Source organism: Podarcis melisellensis (assembly GCF_964234715.1).
Source record: "Podarcis melisellensis genome assembly, chromosome: 7".
In the NCBI taxonomy this organism is placed as follows: Eukaryota; Metazoa; Chordata; class Lepidosauria; order Squamata; family Lacertidae; genus Podarcis; species Podarcis melisellensis.
Window position 1 is genome coordinate 44,211,744 of NC_138539.1, and position 18,276 is coordinate 44,230,019.

An 18,276-nucleotide genomic window follows, 5' to 3' on the forward strand; every position below is an offset into this window, starting at 1 on the left:
TAGTAGGATAGTTATTAATAATAAAGTGTATTGTGGGTGAGCGGGGGCGGGGGGAGAGAGAGACTAGTTCAAGCATTAAAGATACTGGGTAATTAGTTGTCATAGGAAAAGATTTCAGATACCAACCCCCTTGAAGTAATACCAAAAATTAACATAACAGCTCACAGAATTGAAATAAAAATAAAAATCCTGAATATTCTTATCTGCCCGCACCCCCCCCCCCGGCCGCCCCAATCATCAGTACATGCAAATTCTTTGCTACTAAAAACTAACCCAGGTAGCAAGGATTTGCACAGCATTTTTGGTTATCATATAGAGGAAAAGCTAGAGTGAAGGATACATATGAAACTTCAAGATAGAAAGGGAACACTAGGATGGGGATTTTTTTTTGTGAGTACACTTGCTGGCTGCTCTATAGAGAATTTGCATATTACAGTACATAATAATATACTCTGCAGTCAATCTGTTTGACCTCTTTGTCTGTCTGTCTGTCTCTCTCTCTCTCTCTCTCTCTCTCTCTCTATATATATATATATATATATCCCTCTCCTCAACCCATTACTTGGAAAAGCCAGTGCTAATTTTTGGGGTGCGCATTAACTGACATGGGTTAATAGCAACAAGGGGCCTGACAGTATATCTGCCCACCCTTATTTTGGCATAGCCAATGGGATAGAATGATGTCATATCTAGTCAAGGCCAATCATATTTAACTGACTTAAAATCTGGTACATCAGCATTTATGTTAGCAGGTATCCAGTGCTATTGCATGTGTGCACCATACTTCTAATTAGTGGATAAATATTTGGGGAGGTGTAGTGGTTGCTGATTGGAACAAGATGAAAAGCTACTTAGTACATGAAGTATATCTTCATGATCCTGCATAAATTCTAATCCTGGAATTCTTTAGCAAGAGATTGGGTTTCAAGCATCGCAAGTGACAATAAACTTTTCTCATATTTTTTCCCCACTAGATGAAGGACTAAACCACGAGTGCAAGCTCTGCAACCAGACATTTGATTCTCCTGCCAAACTACAGTGCCATCTGATAGAACACAGCTTTGAAGGAATGGGAGGGACCTTCAAATGTCCAGTCTGCTTTACAGGTGAGTATTCAGGAACTGTTCGTTTTATTCATGCACATTCTCAAATGGTGCCATTTATGCCAGACATTGACTTCAGGTCAGCTTGCAAGTATTAGATTTGTGCTCCTTAGTGGTATTGATTAGGAATTATTTTAAAAGTCAAGTGTGCAGAAAGATTGGACCTCCATCTACCAGAATTGCTTTTGCAAGCACACTCTCACACAATATGTTTTTATCGTATCAATAGGGTGGGTTCCAGAGACCCCATGTGCTGAGCAGAAGGTTCCGATTTCTGCCTGTTTCCTCTCCTCTACTGTATCTCATCTTCCACATACCACATTGCTCTAACCACAAAGTGAGATGAATCCCCATTGTATCCTGCTACATTCCTATCTGATGTACATACATTCTCAAAGGAAGATCATGTGTCTGTGGGGCTGTTGGAATACTTGTTTTCAGCAGAGCATTCTCAAGTCATGCTCCATTTAAGCTGATTGGCCTCTGTGTCTTCATGTCTGCATGTAGAACCAGGCACACGTTGACCCAAGAAGCCACGTTTGAGGTGGTAGGGGATCTTCTACATATACCCGTACTTAGATCAGATTCACCATGTTTATCCCTCAAGTATTCAGCACAGTGCATCAAACTACACATTTTGTATATTTTGGGTATAAACGTGCAAATCTGATCTACGTCTGGGTGGTACAGTTTTCAATAGCTGCTAAAAGCTTTTTTGTTGAAGCAAGCCTACCCAAACATGTAACATTTTAACGCCTTTTTAAAGGATTTTCTATAAGCAAGAAAACAAACAATGAGAAGCTACAACATCTCCATAGTCATAGATGTGTATTTTTTTTAAAAAAACTTGCTTTTTATCTATATTTTTATAATTTTATTATGTCTCCTATTAATTGCTGCTTTAATTACTATTTTAATGAATATTTTTTACATTTTATGTAAACCTCTTAGCATTTTCTTTCAATAAGCAGTATTTACGTTTTGCCAATAAACAGATAAATAAAGCTCCCCATTGGCACCAATGTGAAATTTGTTTACTGCTGCAGGGGGGAAGTTTCCTGGGGAAGGAGTTGTGGCTGTGGAGGAGATGATTAAGCCTTCCTTCCATGTGTGCTGACACCTCATCCAGATTGGCCCTCCCACTTCTGAATTTAAACACACACACATAGTTTACAGCTATGTATTAAACATAACATGCCGCTTAACCAAGTTACTTGCAGCATAACACCTCTATTGAACACTCTATATAGATCTATTTATGAAAACTGCCTTCACATAACGTCAGCTACCACGTGATGCTTCTGCTGTGACTAAATGATGTGCTTGCCATTGTGTACTCCCTCAAATAAGGTTGCCAGATTTTTTTCAAAGAATCCAGGGAAACCTTTTTAAAAGAGACACAAGAAAAAAAGTTATTAAAATAAGTTTTGTTTTTTTTAAAAAAAAAATTAAGCAGTAATATCTTCTCTTCTGTGGTCTCATCTGTCGCACGGCCTTCCTCTGGGCCCCAGCCTGCTCTCTTGGAGCGCAACCCACCATGGGTCAGGCCTGGGCTTGGCCACATGTCCTTGCCCTCCCAGTGCTCTCCTACCTTTCCTAAGCGGCGGCAAGTTTGGGGCTCCCCTCTTTTTTTCTCCTTCCTCTTTCTCTATCTTCCTTCTCCTCTCCTCCTTCTCCCTGCATCGCCTCCAGGGGTTTTCTGGCCCCAGAGCACCACTGGGCAGTCGGCCACTCGCTCCTGACTCGATTTGGGTTGCGCGGGGCAGGGCCCTGTCAGTGGTTCCTCCAGTCAATATGCCGGGTGTCCCCGGTTCCCTCTCAGCAGTGGTGGCGGCAGCGGCAGTCTCAGCAGCCTGGAGCCAGCCTCGTAGTGCAGTTGGCTCTGGCTGGCTTCAGGAGCTGCTCGCTGCCATGACGCCCGCCATATTGCCTCGCCAGAAGTCCCTATATGATGTGTCTTGTGCCGTTGAACCAATCACACAACATTCATTCCCTATTAATAAATCTACAACACTTAAAATATAAATCCATCGACATTAAATGAAATCCGGGGACGGATTTTGTCCAGGGACAGATTTGTAAATCCCGGGACTGTCCCCGGGAAACAGGGACATCTGGTAACCATACCCTCAAAGAAACTATCAAGTGCATTTTCCTTACTTCTGTACCTCTGCACTCTTCCACTCTCCCCTTATCCCCACCTTAAATCAGCTTCGCACTGTCACCTCCTCAAGCCCCCTTCCCATGTTACTGCTTCCCCACAACCAGAGGTAATTGATGCTCCAGGAGTCATGACTTGGAACCATGCCTTCCTTACCATTGTTGTGAGAAACCTCAGGCATTTGCTGTTTATAGGCCTATCTGTTGCCAATAAGACAAGCTCCCCTACCACCCTGGCAGGGGTACGAAGCACACTGACATACTGGAAGAAGCATAAACCTGCAACTGTCGCTGAAAATTAAACCATAAAGACTGCATACAGACCTTTTATGTTTGACAGCAATAATGCGCCTCCAAATTATACCCTGAATCATAGTGAATAAATGCAGGATTTCTTTTTTCTAAAAGAGGAAAATCAGTGGTTTGCACAGCTCTCTATCAACGGGAAGCAATTTGGGGTTTTTGTTCTCCACTGATGCACTTTGATAAGAAAACATGACCCTTCGTACTTTCGTATTAGTCCTTCTTGTTTGGCAGCTCCATTCCCAATAAAATGCAGGCATCCACTACGAGAGCCAAATTAAAGTAAGATTTCTCTTCTGTTGGTTGAAGTTGCTGCTACTGATTATTACCTTCCCATATTCAAGTTAGACATGTTTTCCTGCATTATAACAATTTAGTTAATTTTCACTACACAGCTTGCAGTAATGATGTCTGAGGCTGTAGATAGTTTTGCTTTCAACCGTATGCCTGTCAGGCATCTGGGTTCAATAATTCCTTCAAGCATTTCTTTTGCATTTTAGTTTTTGCATTAATTGTACAGGATTTTGCACTCTCTGTGTGTGTGTGTGTGTGTGCAAGCGTTTCCCCCCTTTATTCCCTTAATACAGCTTGTGATTCAAAGAGTTAAGTTTAGGATGGATTTTTTAAAAACAACAGCATACGAGAAAGCGTATGAAAAGCAACCCTACTTGTGGTTCTCACCATAAATAAGTTCCCTGATTAAAATAATAATAATAACAATAATCCTTTAATATTTCAGCCAGTGGCCCTGTAAAATGTATTTAAAAAAACCCCATTTTCCATTTTTGCTGATGGGGTAAATAGACACAGCACATTAATCATAAACAATGATGTTTTATGAGTAATATGCTATTAAATTATTTTAGTGTGTAGAATATTAACAAAACCAAAAATCACCAATACAAGTTTTATATGGAAAATGGAATACAATCCTTTTTAAGGTAATGAGAAATGTGATTAAAATGTATGACTCACAAGAACGCTATTCTAATTCTTTTCTCTTTTCTTTTTTTTTTGGCATTCAATTAGAATTATTTTAATGATTAGGAATGGAGTCAAAGTTAAATGCCAACGTCTTTAATAAATCCTTTCCCTGCCTATACAGATTAATATTGTAGATGCAAACTTTTTTTAGGTCACAGTGCACCAGGCATCCATCAGAAGTCAGTGCTGCCAACCCAAACACTGCCTCTGGCATATACAATTTAATTATTAATAGTATGTCTCCTAGGTAAACTGTTACACAGTCTTAGGGCCTTGTTTTGTAGTCATTAAAATTGAACATGTTTATATTATTGAAACCCTTGCATTCAGTGTGTACTCAGAGTTGATCTTAAAGTATCCAAAGAGAATTTACCTGCAGTTGTGTTTTACGTTTATAGACATTGCCCCAAAGTAGCTGTGGGATATAATTTTAACATTAACACATTTAAATATAGAAATAGTTTGCTAGATTTAAGTTTTGGGCAAATGCATAAATAAATAAAAATAGTGGGTGGGTGTTTTTGTGCTATTGTATCTGTCGCTTCCATATTTCACAGTAGCAAGGATTTGTTTATTTTCAAATGTTGCTTTTGATGTTCAGCACATTGTGGTGCAATCTGAAATTATTGTGGCGAGGGGAAAGGTACATTTCTTAGTGTTTGAGATTGAAACAGTATTTGATTATGTTTTTACCAGACATATAAGCACAGTTCTTTTACAAAGAAAAGAAAATTAGGACTTGGATGTAGAGCTGAGCAATCGTGGCTGGTGCCTATTATAGCAACAGTATAATCAGAAATTACAGGGTTCTTGGATAATTGTACCCTTTGCAATTGCTGTGAGTTAATGAGGAAATGTTCACAAAAAGTCTTTCCATGTATAAAACGATATAACAAAAAGTTCACTTTTTCTTTTTAATGTTTCAGTGTTTGTTCAAGCCAACAAGTTGCAGCAACATATTTTTTCGGCCCATGGACAAGAAGACAAGATCTATGACTGCACACAGTGCCCACAGAAGTTCTTCTTCCAAACAGAACTGCAGGTACTCAGCTTATTGAAGGGGTTTCAGTAGAGATGGTTGTAGCATGTATTCTTCACCAAAGGTGTCCACATGGTGGATCCATAGGACTGGTTTCTGTGAAGTGCAATGATGCGTCATCAGAATTGAGCTTAGGGATGGTCAGTAGGCAGACATATTTGCAGTTAGCCCATATGTAAGACTGTCCAAGCTGCATCTTAAGAACTGCTAGGGATTCTACATGAGAACACATTTCTGTGCTGCAGACTTGAAGGAGGATGATAGGTCTTGTAGATTCATCCTTTGGCCAGATTACAAGAAGGTAAGACTGTGGTAGAACTGCAGAGTTTGTAGCATCACAAAGAAAGAAACAAATGCACAGAAGTATAATTTTACATACACCTTCCGCTCTGGAGGAAGCGATAACTGAACTTGAGTTGGAGTTGGAGTTGCCAACAGTCTTGATTCTGACCATGGAAGGATCTGAGGGAAGCGCTGTCCATTTCAAGTGCTTTGAATTTGTATGGTACAACTGGCCTGACATGCTAACCCTTCAGCTGCAACCCCGGCCCCCATACAGCTTCTGGGTTCTCTGCTGAGACCCAGTTGGAGACTGTGAGAAGGCAGCTGTAACTTGGGAGTACAGAGATATTCCTGTGTGAGAATTGAAAGCTTTATTAAAGGGTTGATGTATAAAGCTGGCAAGTTGCAGCTTGGGGAAGAGGGCTATACCTTTAAAAACCTCCAGTCGAGGCCCAGGGCTTGCGCTGCACCTTTTCTGTCCTGCACTCTGTCACAGCTGAAGAAGATGATGACCAGCTGGAGCAAAAGAAAATAATCTTCTTTGAGGGCCTGCATCTATTCACAAATACCATCCACATACATCAATCTTCTCAACAAACCCCCCTTTTCCTTTGTCCATGCTCGTCAGTTGTAGAGAAGAGGTGCACCACACACACCATGACAGTGACAACAAAAGTGTGTTTGTGTAAGTGCAAACCCTTTCTCTAATTGCAACTTTGCCACTTCCACCTACAGATCCCCATTAGGGTCATTTCACACATTACAAGGCAGCAAACCTGGATTTGCATTGCCATTGAGTATTTACTTAACAGGCTGCTGTGACCAATCTGTGCTCCCTGATTAGTGTGACAGTAAGATGTATTCGATTACAAATACACATCTACTGCATCCACATATTACATTTTTAAGTGTAAACTTAACACATTTTAGACGTATTTTTAAAAATGTAATGTGTGATGAAGCGGTCTTTATTGATGTCTCTTTCAGGCTCCTGAAATAAGTCAGGTCAAAATTAAACTGTTCTTGGGTGAGTGGTAGAACCAAGAGGTAGCAATCATATTACTATGCAAATAGCAAATGTACAAAAGGTATTAAAAATCAATTGTTTTAATTATTATACTACATAGTCTCTCTCTCCCCTCCTGCCCCTGATAGATTGAATATTCCATGCAGAAATCTCCATGTCAGGGCTTAATCTCATCTGGCAGTCCTCCTCTTGAACTTAGAAGAAAGCTTTGTCTTTTGTTAAAAGTAGAATTCTTGAGTCCCTAGTGTTCATTTGTAAACCCATATTTTGCTTTCATTGGGACACATTAGTTCTCTAGAGAGAAACAGAAAAGCAAGTCTAGAGCTCTTACATGAAATTAGAATTTATTTTAAAAGGTCTCTCAGTTGCTCGCACATAGCAACTATAGATTTGCCAAGAATGGTTTTTGTTACACCTGCTGAAAATTAAGATTCTGAACCATTTCCCATTTTACAAAAGTATCCACATGTAACAATGCTTTTTTTCCTTCTTAAAGAGATGTTCTTAAAGGTTGTAACTTATGCATTCCTGTGTTGAAATGGATGTACCTTCTCCACCTGCTAAAGAACTTGTGAATCTAGACACCTCAAATACAGAGCCTATGTGTTTTTTTTATAAAAAGAACAATAGTCTTAGTCTTCCACTAATAAAAGGCACGAAAGCTGATTATGTCTGTGAATGTCCGCCCCGTCAGTTACTGAGAAGTTCCTTCTTGTCTGTGATGAGTGAAGGTAGAGCTTTCTCAAAGTTGACTTTTAGGAGATCGTCTGGAGTAGATACAATAGAAATAATGGTTTTTCAAAATGGATTGCCACTGCAGCCTGGGATTTGGTGTGTGAACATGGTGAGAAGTTTTCCATGAGATTATTATCTAATTATTCTGAATCATTTACAGTTGGATTTTGGTACAACAAATGCAGTATTTTTCAACATTAGCTAATGTTAAACATTAGCTAACAAACGGAAGGAAAACGTCACAACTTTACAAATAAGGGAAGGATGGGAGAATCATTGTGACATGAAAAGAAAACACATTATAGGAGGCAATTCTGAAAGCTCTCAGTAAGTTTAGCTTTGATAGAAGAAGGGTGATTTGTTGGCAGTTTTCAGATGAGGATGGAAGGACAGTAAGGCAGGTGGGAATTATAAACATGGGCAGCGGTTTGGCAATGCACTTGCTTAGGAGGACTGTGTTAATTTCCTATCTTAGAGATTTTCAAGGAAAGGTCAGGTTGTCAACAATGTTACTGCCCTCCTGGAAGCCAAGAGGAGCATATTAAGAAATCCCTTATAACTGAAACAGCAATGTCTGAAAGGGTATTTCATCACACTCTGGGTGGTGTATCGCACCCTCCATGACAGCCCAAATTGATACAGAGATCCATCCAAGCAGATCTTTCACTAGATTATCAGCCTGCTAATTTCAAGAGCTGCAGCCAACCTGGGTCTCTTCTGGGTCAGCCAAAAGGTTACATGGTTGAAATGACGTTGCTTGCGCTTGATCAGCTCTAATGATACTATTACTCAAGCTATTGAGCTGCCACTCCTTAGGGGAGAAGTTACTTGTGTTTAATTTCTAGACAGAGACTATGAGAGAGCTTCCAATAAAACCTCTAAGAAAGAGATTATGGTGGACATGGAGTCAACAGTACCATGCTTAATATTTCCTCTATGACGATTAATAAATAACAGAAAGGGGTGAAGCATTCTAAACTTTCAACTCAAGCGATCAATTTAAATTTTCAAGGATATCTTCACAAGGAAAAAGGCTAAGATTTTTTTTTTTAATGAAGCAAAGGATTAGATTTGACATTTCAAGATCCCCGGAGTCATTGGGAAGAGGGGGAGCAGCCACTGGTTTTCAGGCCCTGGAGGCCAGCTGTGATTATGCATCCAGTAAGGAATATCTTATCTGTTCTTCTCCTTTGAAAGGAAATCTACCTGAAATCCAATTAACATCACTCAGCTTTAGGCCAACATTTTCATATATTATAGCCTTAATTTTTCAGAGGTCTTGAGCATCAGCAGCTGCTATTTATAACAGAAAAAGAGGCACAGTGTTATTCAGCGCTCCAGACATAAGCACCTGAATTTAGGAATTCTCATAATGCCATAACCTACATCAAAGTGCCCTAGCTCTCAAGAAAGCGCTGATTGCCACCACTTCCACTAACTAATGTGTGAACTCAGTGCTTAAATATGACAATTTCAGTCAGCTGTGGTAGGCAAACAGGCTTCTTCAATATGGTAGAGAATATTTCTAAGAACCAAGTGATATTCCCAAGTATATCATAGACTGGAGAGAGGTCTTCCTTTGCACCAGGGCTCAGACTTGGAAGCTGCTTTCAGACCATGTTCTGAGTGTTTTTCCGTCATTGCTAAGCAACCACAACCTGTTTTCTTCTCATGAATTCCAGGCAAGGTTGAGGCCTAGCATATAACTTATTAGAATTTAAACACTAGCTGGGGATCATCATATTCTGCCACAGCAAACTTCACAAATAAAAAGAAACACATCTTCCCAGGTATAAGTCAGCAGGATTCCAAATGTGACAACACAAGGGGAAAGAAAATAGTGCCTCATTCAATTAACTTTCGAGTCTCGTTATATTAATTTTATTGTGGTGAAAACCTTTTATTTTGCAGAGTTTTAAAGATTGCATTTGAAATTTGGAGTGGGGTTTTTCTTTAGTCTCTGTTTACATAGAGGTGAAATTACCAAGGACATCTGAAGAGTAATCATGATATTGTCCCTCAGGGATGCCTGAAAACATCTGTACATAAAAGAGGTCTCCAGTTTTCTTGGCAGTCCTTTTCCCCAAACAGTTAACGTAGATGTACTTTGGTACAAGAGAGTTTGTTACAAAAATGTTTGGGGGGCGGGAACCTGAAAATGTATGAATGACATGACTAAAGGAACATGTTTTAAATTCCTTCCACTGTTCCATTTCTCCCCTGGGGATTAAAGGACTTTAGAGCCATATTAGTCTTTCATAAGGTAATTCTTTTCTGAAAAAGAAACTTCCTGATCTGGATTGTGTGAACCCAACCTTATTTGATTGGCCTATTCAAATATAATCACTCCCAGTGGGTAGGTGGTTCATTAGGGTGTGAATATTTATAGCCCCTTGTAAAATCAACTAGATCTGATATGTCAGTCACATTGTAGAATGAGGACGTAAAATGATTAAATAGCTTAGCTGTGTCTTATGCACTGGCTTCTTTTTTTCACAGGGATTCTTGTAATAGCATATAGAATGACTCCTTTTTCTTCAGAGCTCCAGTTGTTGAAAATGGTTCAATTGAGCATCTTAGACTGAGAAAATCAGTTCAATATCCCATATTAAACTGAAACCATTAAAAAAAAATGTTGCATTCGTTGCAGTGTTCATAACTACTAACAATCTCTGCTTAGCTCCTCTTTGTGTGTTTCTTTGTTGTGTTTTGCCTTGTTGAACTGTTTTTTAAGGTTTTTTTATGCTTGCTGTGTTTTTTATTTTTAGGAGTTGCTTAGTTGAAGAGTGCTGATGCTTCTAAATTGTACTTTGATTTGGTGGCATGACTGTTGCAGACCCAAGTTATCCAAGTATCCCTGTTTCCCAGGGACATCCCCAATTTAGAGAAGCTGTCCCGGTTTCTGATTTGATTCTGGAATGTCCTCCTTTTCCTTGGGATGTCCCTATTTTCATTGGAGAAATGTTGGAGGGTATGGGGTGATCGGACCCTTGAGCCGTTTCAAGGCAATCCTGTATAGGGAATAATTTTTTAAATGTTTAATGTTTTATTATGTTTTTGTATATGTTGGAAGCTGCCCAGAGAGGCTGGGGCAACCCAGAAAGATGTGTGGGGTATAAATAGCAAAAGTATTATTTTTATGGAATGGGATGTCCCTATTTTCACCAGAGAAATGTTGGAGGGTATGCTGTTTTGCGTTGACAGTAGTGGATTTATTTCATTGTTCAAATGAGATAGCGGAAGTCTAGTGTGCCTAATGGGAGGGCTGGCCCTGTTTGTCTAAGTTTAAAAAAGAAATACGTTAGGTCAGTGAGTACAGTATTTCCTGCAGCAAATGTAAATACCAGTCATCAAGGTAATATTAATTTGCTAAAGCAGTTGGGAGAAGCAGGATATGGTGGAGGAAGGGAATCCAATTTTCATATAGGAACAATAATTGCGCTATCACTTGCACAAAATGCAAATAAGCATAACTAGGAAAATGTTTTTTAGCTATAGCAATTTACATGTACCCACTGTATGTAAGAAACATGTAACAGCCCAGTGATATTTTGAAGTTTTGAGAGTGAAACTGGAGGCTCCACCTTTGGAGGAAAGCCTATAGAAATTCCAAGGGAAGTTGAGGAATTTCAGTAACTTTCTGTTGGACCTGCATGCATTCAAAAGACATAAGCAACTTAACTCCATCTTTCAAAACATAGAGGAAATTCCATCCAATCCCATCCAAATTAAAGGAGAGCCCAACAGCAAAAGTGGAACAAAGCCTGATCATGACATTCCTCAGAGAGCCCTCTGGCATGGTTTGCTTATGCTTCAGGATTTGAATTGGGCCCGACTAATATCTGGGTTTGGTTCAGAATTCTGTTCAGCACACAAGACCAGAGACATTCCTGGGCCTTGCCTTATATGCTCAGAGCCTACAGGGCCAGCAATGTCTTCAATCCAGACATTTCCAAATTGCAGACTAACTTAGAAAATAATTCAGACCACTCAGTACCAGCATTGGATTGGCTCTTCACTGTATAAACATATACCTTTTCCTGTGAACGAGCATTCATATATTACAAATTAATTAACCCCTTAACAAATGTTAACCATGCTTTTGTTCACCACAGACCGATTAAGCTGATGAGCCTTTTTCACTCCACTCTTGAAAAAGCACTAAACAGATAGCATGGTGAAAAATACTCTAATTTGTTTAATCTAAGATGAAAGATCCTGATTGAAATGCTTCTGTAAGTATCTGCTGGAAGAGTCATCAGTTCACCCTTTTTGTAATTCTTTAAAAACCCTTATAATATGAACAGAAGGGTGATTAAAGGAAACTAATCTTAATTGGATGATTTTGAAAATGTTGTTTGAGGGTGCAGTATTTATTCTGGACTAATTAATTTGGAACAAAAATCTTCTGAACACAGCCTTTAGACTTGGGAGTAGGCTAAATATGCATAGCAAAACAATATTAGCTGGGTAGAGTTAAGCTTTCCATTTGTATTTGTATATATCCTCCAACAGCTCAGTTATGTTTGACCACCATTAAGCTTCCTGCTAATGCAACCTATATTAGTAAGTAGTTTTCCTACGCTAAGCGTGAATCTCTTCATTCTACAGCTTTTTCCTCCCTTTCATTTTCCTGCTGTTAGAGACCAAGAACTGACCTTAGATTACCCTTCATCTGACTCATAGTTGACAACAGATGGCCACTTCTGGGACTGTCATCAGGGTGACTTTTGAAGCACCCATGATTACTGTATTAAAGAGCCTCATGACTAGTTCACCCTCCCTTCTCCTCTCCCACCAGCCCTGGCTCCATTGTCCTCACTTAAGATTTCCCCATTCAGAAACTGCATGTTGAAACTTATTACCTCCCAAAGTACTGCTGCAAACCTCTAGATGATCCAAGCACGTGCTGGAAAGAAAGCTTTGCGGTCCACATATCAGAAGGGTCTGATGAAACAAAATTTCCTGTGTTTTAGAAGTGGAAAGTTAACACTGCAAATTGTCTCTTTTATATTTGAGTTTTCATTCCCCAAGTTTTGGTTTTGCTCTAGTGACACTGTTTAAAGGGAGGGCTTGAATGGGTCTCAGTAACTTTTTTGGCTTTGTCCTTCATGAGTTCTTAGGTGCTTAGGACTTGGAATGCTGGAAAGATAGCCAAAGCGATCACTATCAGGGAGAATGTAGACTTGACACCTCCTGCCACTCTCTGTTATCTCCAATAAGCTAAACAGAACCCCTTCAACAGCATGTACATTTCAGCAAGCAGAAAATAATGTGTCACTGGAGCTCAAAAGCAATGGTAGTGCTGTGTCAGGCAGCAGCCCAACAAGATGTCTTTTTTTATGGGGCAGAGGGCTGTGTCCTGGCAACATTGGAACTTGTTCACCATCTCTCGACTGGATTGTCAGCAACAGAGGCAGACATTCAAAAGGTTTGTTTGGTGCTGGTTTGCATGTGTAAAAAAAGCTACAAGTCCCCAAGAATTGCATTTTTATGGGCACGGTGGCAGCAGCAGTGGTGCTGGCTAGAAGCTGTCAGTTGGATTTATGGTGCTGACTATGAACAGCACCATTGTATCATTAGACCCCACCTCTGGTTCCTCTTTGGTTGCTCCATGAGGGAAGCAGGTTGAGGCAGAATCGATAGTCTTGCAGTCTACACACAACTGTTCTCTAGGCGTAATACGTTCTCCATTTTTGCTCCCAGACTAAAGAACACCAAACCTGGGGAATAACATTCACTATTAACATCAGAAGCCAGTGTTGTGGTGGTGTTCCTGTTGTCCTATGGGAAAGCTAGCGCTCAATATCTTCAGCAGCGGTCAGAGGCCACTGAGGACACCACTGCTGCTGTAGCAGCAGCGCATCCTTCCTGGGTAACTCCAGCATCTATTTCTGATGCCTCTGCAGTTTGGTAGATACATGAGGTACACTGAGCCACTTGTCTAAGGCAGCAGCTTGAAAGGGGCATCGGAAGAAGCTCCCTGCTGCCCCCTCTGGAAGCCACCACCACGAGCCCTTCAGAAAATGGGCACCTTTTGCTAGTGACTGTCCTGCCGCTGGAGCTCCTGTTGCCAGCAACTACTGGCTGGATATTTTGACAAAGCCCTGTTATTTGGTTCATCTGCAGTGTCTGTAGCAGGAACAGCCAACATGGTGCCCTCCAGATGTTGTTGGACTACAACTCCCATAATCCCTTACCATTGGTTGTGCTGCCGGGGGGGGGGGTGGGAGTTGTAGTCCGCAAGCATCTGGAAGACTTTCCATTAGCTACCACTAGTCTACAGTAGGTAGAGGCCTCTGGTGCTGAGGGGTACAGCAGAAGCCGGCCCCATCTTGCAAAATAGCTTGCTCTGGACCAAGGGGGTGGCAATTCATCAGTATATATTATAGATAGGAGAATAGCTTGACCAAGCCACCTATGACATTTATTTGGGCTCCCCGCCTTTGAAAAAATGATTCAGATTTACTTTTCATTGTTTTGATCGGTCTACAGTGGTACTTCAGGTTACAGACACTTCAGGTTACAGACTCCACTAACCCAGAAATAGTACCTCGGGTTAAGAACTTTGCTTCAGGATGAGAATGGAAATCGCGTGGCGGCAGCGGGAGGCCCTATTAGCTAAAGTAGTACCTCAGGTTAAGAACAGTTTCAAGTTAAGAACGGACCTTCAGAACGAATTAAGTTCTTAACCTGAAGTACCACTGTATTCTACAGTTTCTTATTCTTTATGTTAAGAGATTTTTGTGACTTCTTTCATTCTCTTTGTGTCATCCCCCCCCCCCTTTTCATCTATGATATGAGTCAGAAGAAGCAGGATGTTCATTCTGTTGTGAAGTGCTCCCAGGGGCATTTTGACCTACTGCTGAAAGAGGTGCCTTGCTGTCTTGTCCTTACTGTGGAGATAGAGATTTCACCTCTTAGCCAGGAAAAACTGCAGTCGCCTGGACACAAGCAGATGAAATCATAGCAAGGTGCTTCCTGCAGTAAATGGCAGCATGATGTATCCATAAATCCCCATTCTGGAATTGCTGCTGTCATGACAAACTCCGCTTCTGCTTTCTGTCTGTAAAATGGGGATAATTATTAGTGACAGTTTTCCTATACCATCAAATATTTTGCCAAGGCAGCCTTCTTTGGGTATGTGTTTTATAAGGATTATGAAGCATCATTAGCAAACCAAGAGTAAACAGAAAACATGAGGCTTAGAATAGGAGAAGCATAAATCTGAATCTAATCATAATCAACCCTTAATCTAAACAGGGTGGGGATGCTGTTGATGCATTGTTTTATATGACTGTTTCAGACACAGAAAGGCTGCTGTGTATCTTGAAAGATCTATTGTTTGCTATTGACAGGGTATGCTAGAGCAAGATATTTTCCAGAGCCAAACCTGTATTTTAAGAGGAATTCACATTTGTATCCTTTATTGTGATATTTGGCGGCAAGTCTACAGCTAGTAACAGTCTCTGCCCTGGAGCTATGAAGGAGTAAGACTCCATTGTTGGAGAGAGAGTGGTGCTCTGTGTAAAAACCTGAGATGTGGTAGGCAAGATGAATCGCGCTTAAAAGCAGTGCTTGCGGTGCTGTCATTTAGAACAGGGAACACTGAAGCTTTAAACGAAAGTGAAAGGCAGGATAAACGCCCCCTTTAAAAGTGGTGGAATTCTTAAACTGCCTACAACAACAAATCTTTTCCATTGATGACTGCACTGAGGGCAATACAATTTGGCAGTGGATGGCTCTCTCTTGGGATGAGATGTACAGAATCTTTTTTTAAAAAAAATGTAAATACAATCATTTTGTAACAGCATGGCAAGTATTTCATGAAGGAGCATGTCCCAGAAATTCTATAAAGAAGTAGGCTTGGCGTGACTTTATTCTCAGAGCATTTTATTTGCTGCTTTAAGACTGATTAACGTGTAAAATAACTCAAACAAAGGACTCTGTGGCACAGCTGATTCCTGACCATTGCCTTTCCTCTCTTCTGCTAAATTCCATACTTACGGTGCAATCCTGTACAAGTCTACATAAAAGAAAGCCCCGTTGAGCTCATTGAGACTTACCTCCTGGTAAAAGGAGATAGAATAGCAGCCTTAATCATTTACATATGAGTTAAATTTAAGTCCTGGCTTTCTTCTTTAAAAGAATCAAACTTTAGTTTAGTATACATGGCAGAGTCTTGCTCGCCCTACTAGTCAAGTTTCACGTGGTTTACATGGTTTAATGCCTTCCAGTCATTGTTGATTTGTGTTGGCTTTTAAAATAGTCCAACTCAGAGCTGAGGGTTGGGCACACTTTCCACAATGTGGCGTTGCTTAATAATCGTTCCACTTCAGCGAGGTCTCCATAGTGGCATGGTGCCCTGTCCATTGGCATAGTTTAGCATGACAATGGGATTCAGCACTGGTTCTGTGTTATATGTTTTTCTCTAACAGTGTCCACTGTCCCGTCTGTATAGAAGGGCAACAGGGCTAGCTACGTAAGGCTTGTCTTAAGATAGGGTTTCAGGTTTTATTTAGAATTTGTTTTGTGAATTAGCTTTTGATCAAGCCATGGCTTTTTACTGTAGATCCCTCTGCATATTTGAAAGTATTTTCCTAAGTAAGTTGCATTTGACTCTGGATCTTCTCTGGGTAATTTATTTCTGCTACATGAAAAATTTAGGCCGGCTCTTCCATTAGGCAGAGTGAGACAGTTGCCCCAGGTAGCTGATATTGAGTGTCATGAAAGGGGAGAAAACTATTAGCTGTTTAGTTAATTGTCACTGTATTTTTCCTCAAAGGAGCGACAGACGTGTTTGTGGCGTTTTCTGCTTCAGAAGCCAAAACAATTTGCACTTTAGAGTTGTTGTTGTTGTTGAATTTATAAACCGCCCTATATCTGGAGGTCTCAGGACGGTTCACAGAGGGTACTTGGCAAGAGTGAGGGAGAGACAATGTTTGCTGCTCCACCCTCAGGAAGAAAAATATCTTGCACTGGCCCTGAGGGCACAAAATATCATCTTCACACAATACTTCAATGTACAGCTTCAAAAGGCAGCTCCTCCCACCCCCCGCTGCTTTCCTAGTTTTGTAATGTATTTATTCTACTAAACACATCAGCAAAACATAGGGTGCATATCAGTCTTTGAATGGTAGTTTCTCGCTCTGTCTGTGCATGTCTTCCAGCAGATATATACCATACCATGTAGAGAAATGCTGTAGCATTAAATATTAGCAGTGCATTTTGCTTTGCTTTGAGTTTGTCAAGGTGAAAGGTGATTGTGCAGGAAAATGGAACACTATATTTGCTGTGCGACAGGCAGTAAGAACTCGCTCCCATGCTCAGTTATAATTCATGACTGTACTGGTGGGAAGTCCTTATCCCTCTGTGGAGTTAATGCATCTCTACTGTAGCCTGCTGAGAGCACCCTGCATCCCCTCCCACCATCTGTGCATTCACTTGCATGCCTTCGCCAGCTCTCTTTGCCGCGAGATCTCTTGGTGTTAAAACTGTCAAAGTACTTCTGCCTGGTAGAAGTGGCTTGATGGTGTGTATTAATGTTAAATTGTCGTCTAAATGGAAAAGAGCCAGAAGAGAGATTTATTATAGGCCCCGTTTTTGAAAACACTATACTGATGGGTGTCTGGCTCTTTTTAAAGGACTTTGGAGTCTCTAATTTGCTTTGCTTTCCTGATGGAATTTCTGTATGGGAAAAGTGATGAACTAAATGGCTTTTGTCAGTTTTCTGGATCTTCTGCTGATTTGTTGGCACACTGACCTTTTATTTCTTGAAGCATTTGCATCCCACATTTGCCTGAAATGTAGCAAACTGAACAGTATTTACCCACCCATTGCCTAATTTGTGCCTGCAACTATTTTTCGCTTTCCTCATGCTTATTTCCTCTCTGAACTGAGGCAGCCCTCTCAGAGTCAGAGAGTTAATTGCCTCCATGTTTCCCAAGGCATGGGAATCACATGACCAGAAAATATAAGCAAACAGTGTCGTTTCTAAAATAGACCCCATATGAAGATTTTTTATTGGGTGAAAGGGCTGTCTGAAGAGAACTGAGCTGTGACAGGAGCCTGGAGTACACAATAGGAGGGTCAGAATTGGACCACAGAGATTTAGGATGGCACTCTTATTACCATGACCCCTTGCTGCTGCCCTGGGTTCTATGACTACAAATAAGATGGAAAGATATAGATATACAGATAGTAGCAATGCAACAATAATATATTTATGGATTTCACAATGTGTGTCGATGCAGTTTGTTGTTAACACAACTTTAGAACATAAATCAAATCTAGACCTCAGTTGCCTGTGAATAACTTTAACAGATGTGATATCATAAGAGGCTCAGTGTGTTGTGAATTGCAAAAATGACCTTTTGTGTTTGTTCGTGTTTATAATCTTTCAGAGCTTTTTTTTCACTGAGATTTAGTATCCACAAATGTCAGGTGAATGTTCAACATTAGCAACTACCTAGGCTTTCTCCCAGAACATTGGTAGGCTGTGTAACTATGATGAAGTTCTCTTTTCTCACCACTGGAAGTGTCTTTACATACTCTCTGCCTTGTTTTATAGCACAAAAGATAGAAAACCAAGAATTTGTTGCACAGGATCGAAATACCTTCTCTTAAGGAAGCTTTTCTGTTTT

General features: G+C 40.4%; 1 protein-coding gene across 10 annotated transcripts in view; it reads left to right on the forward strand.

The window, feature by feature from the left end:
• Positions 1–18,276, forward strand: part of ZNF521 (zinc finger protein 521) — a 293,634-nt gene that overhangs the window by 254,922 nt on the left and 20,436 nt on the right. For all 10 annotated transcript variants that reach the window (XM_081919941.1, XM_081919942.1, XM_081919944.1 and 7 more), the window contains 2 exons: positions 975–1,106; positions 5,477–5,592. In XM_081919941.1, coding sequence (XP_081776067.1) covers positions 975–1,106; positions 5,477–5,592 — 248 coding nt within the window. The remainder of the gene's footprint in view (positions 1–974; positions 1,107–5,476; positions 5,593–18,276) is intronic.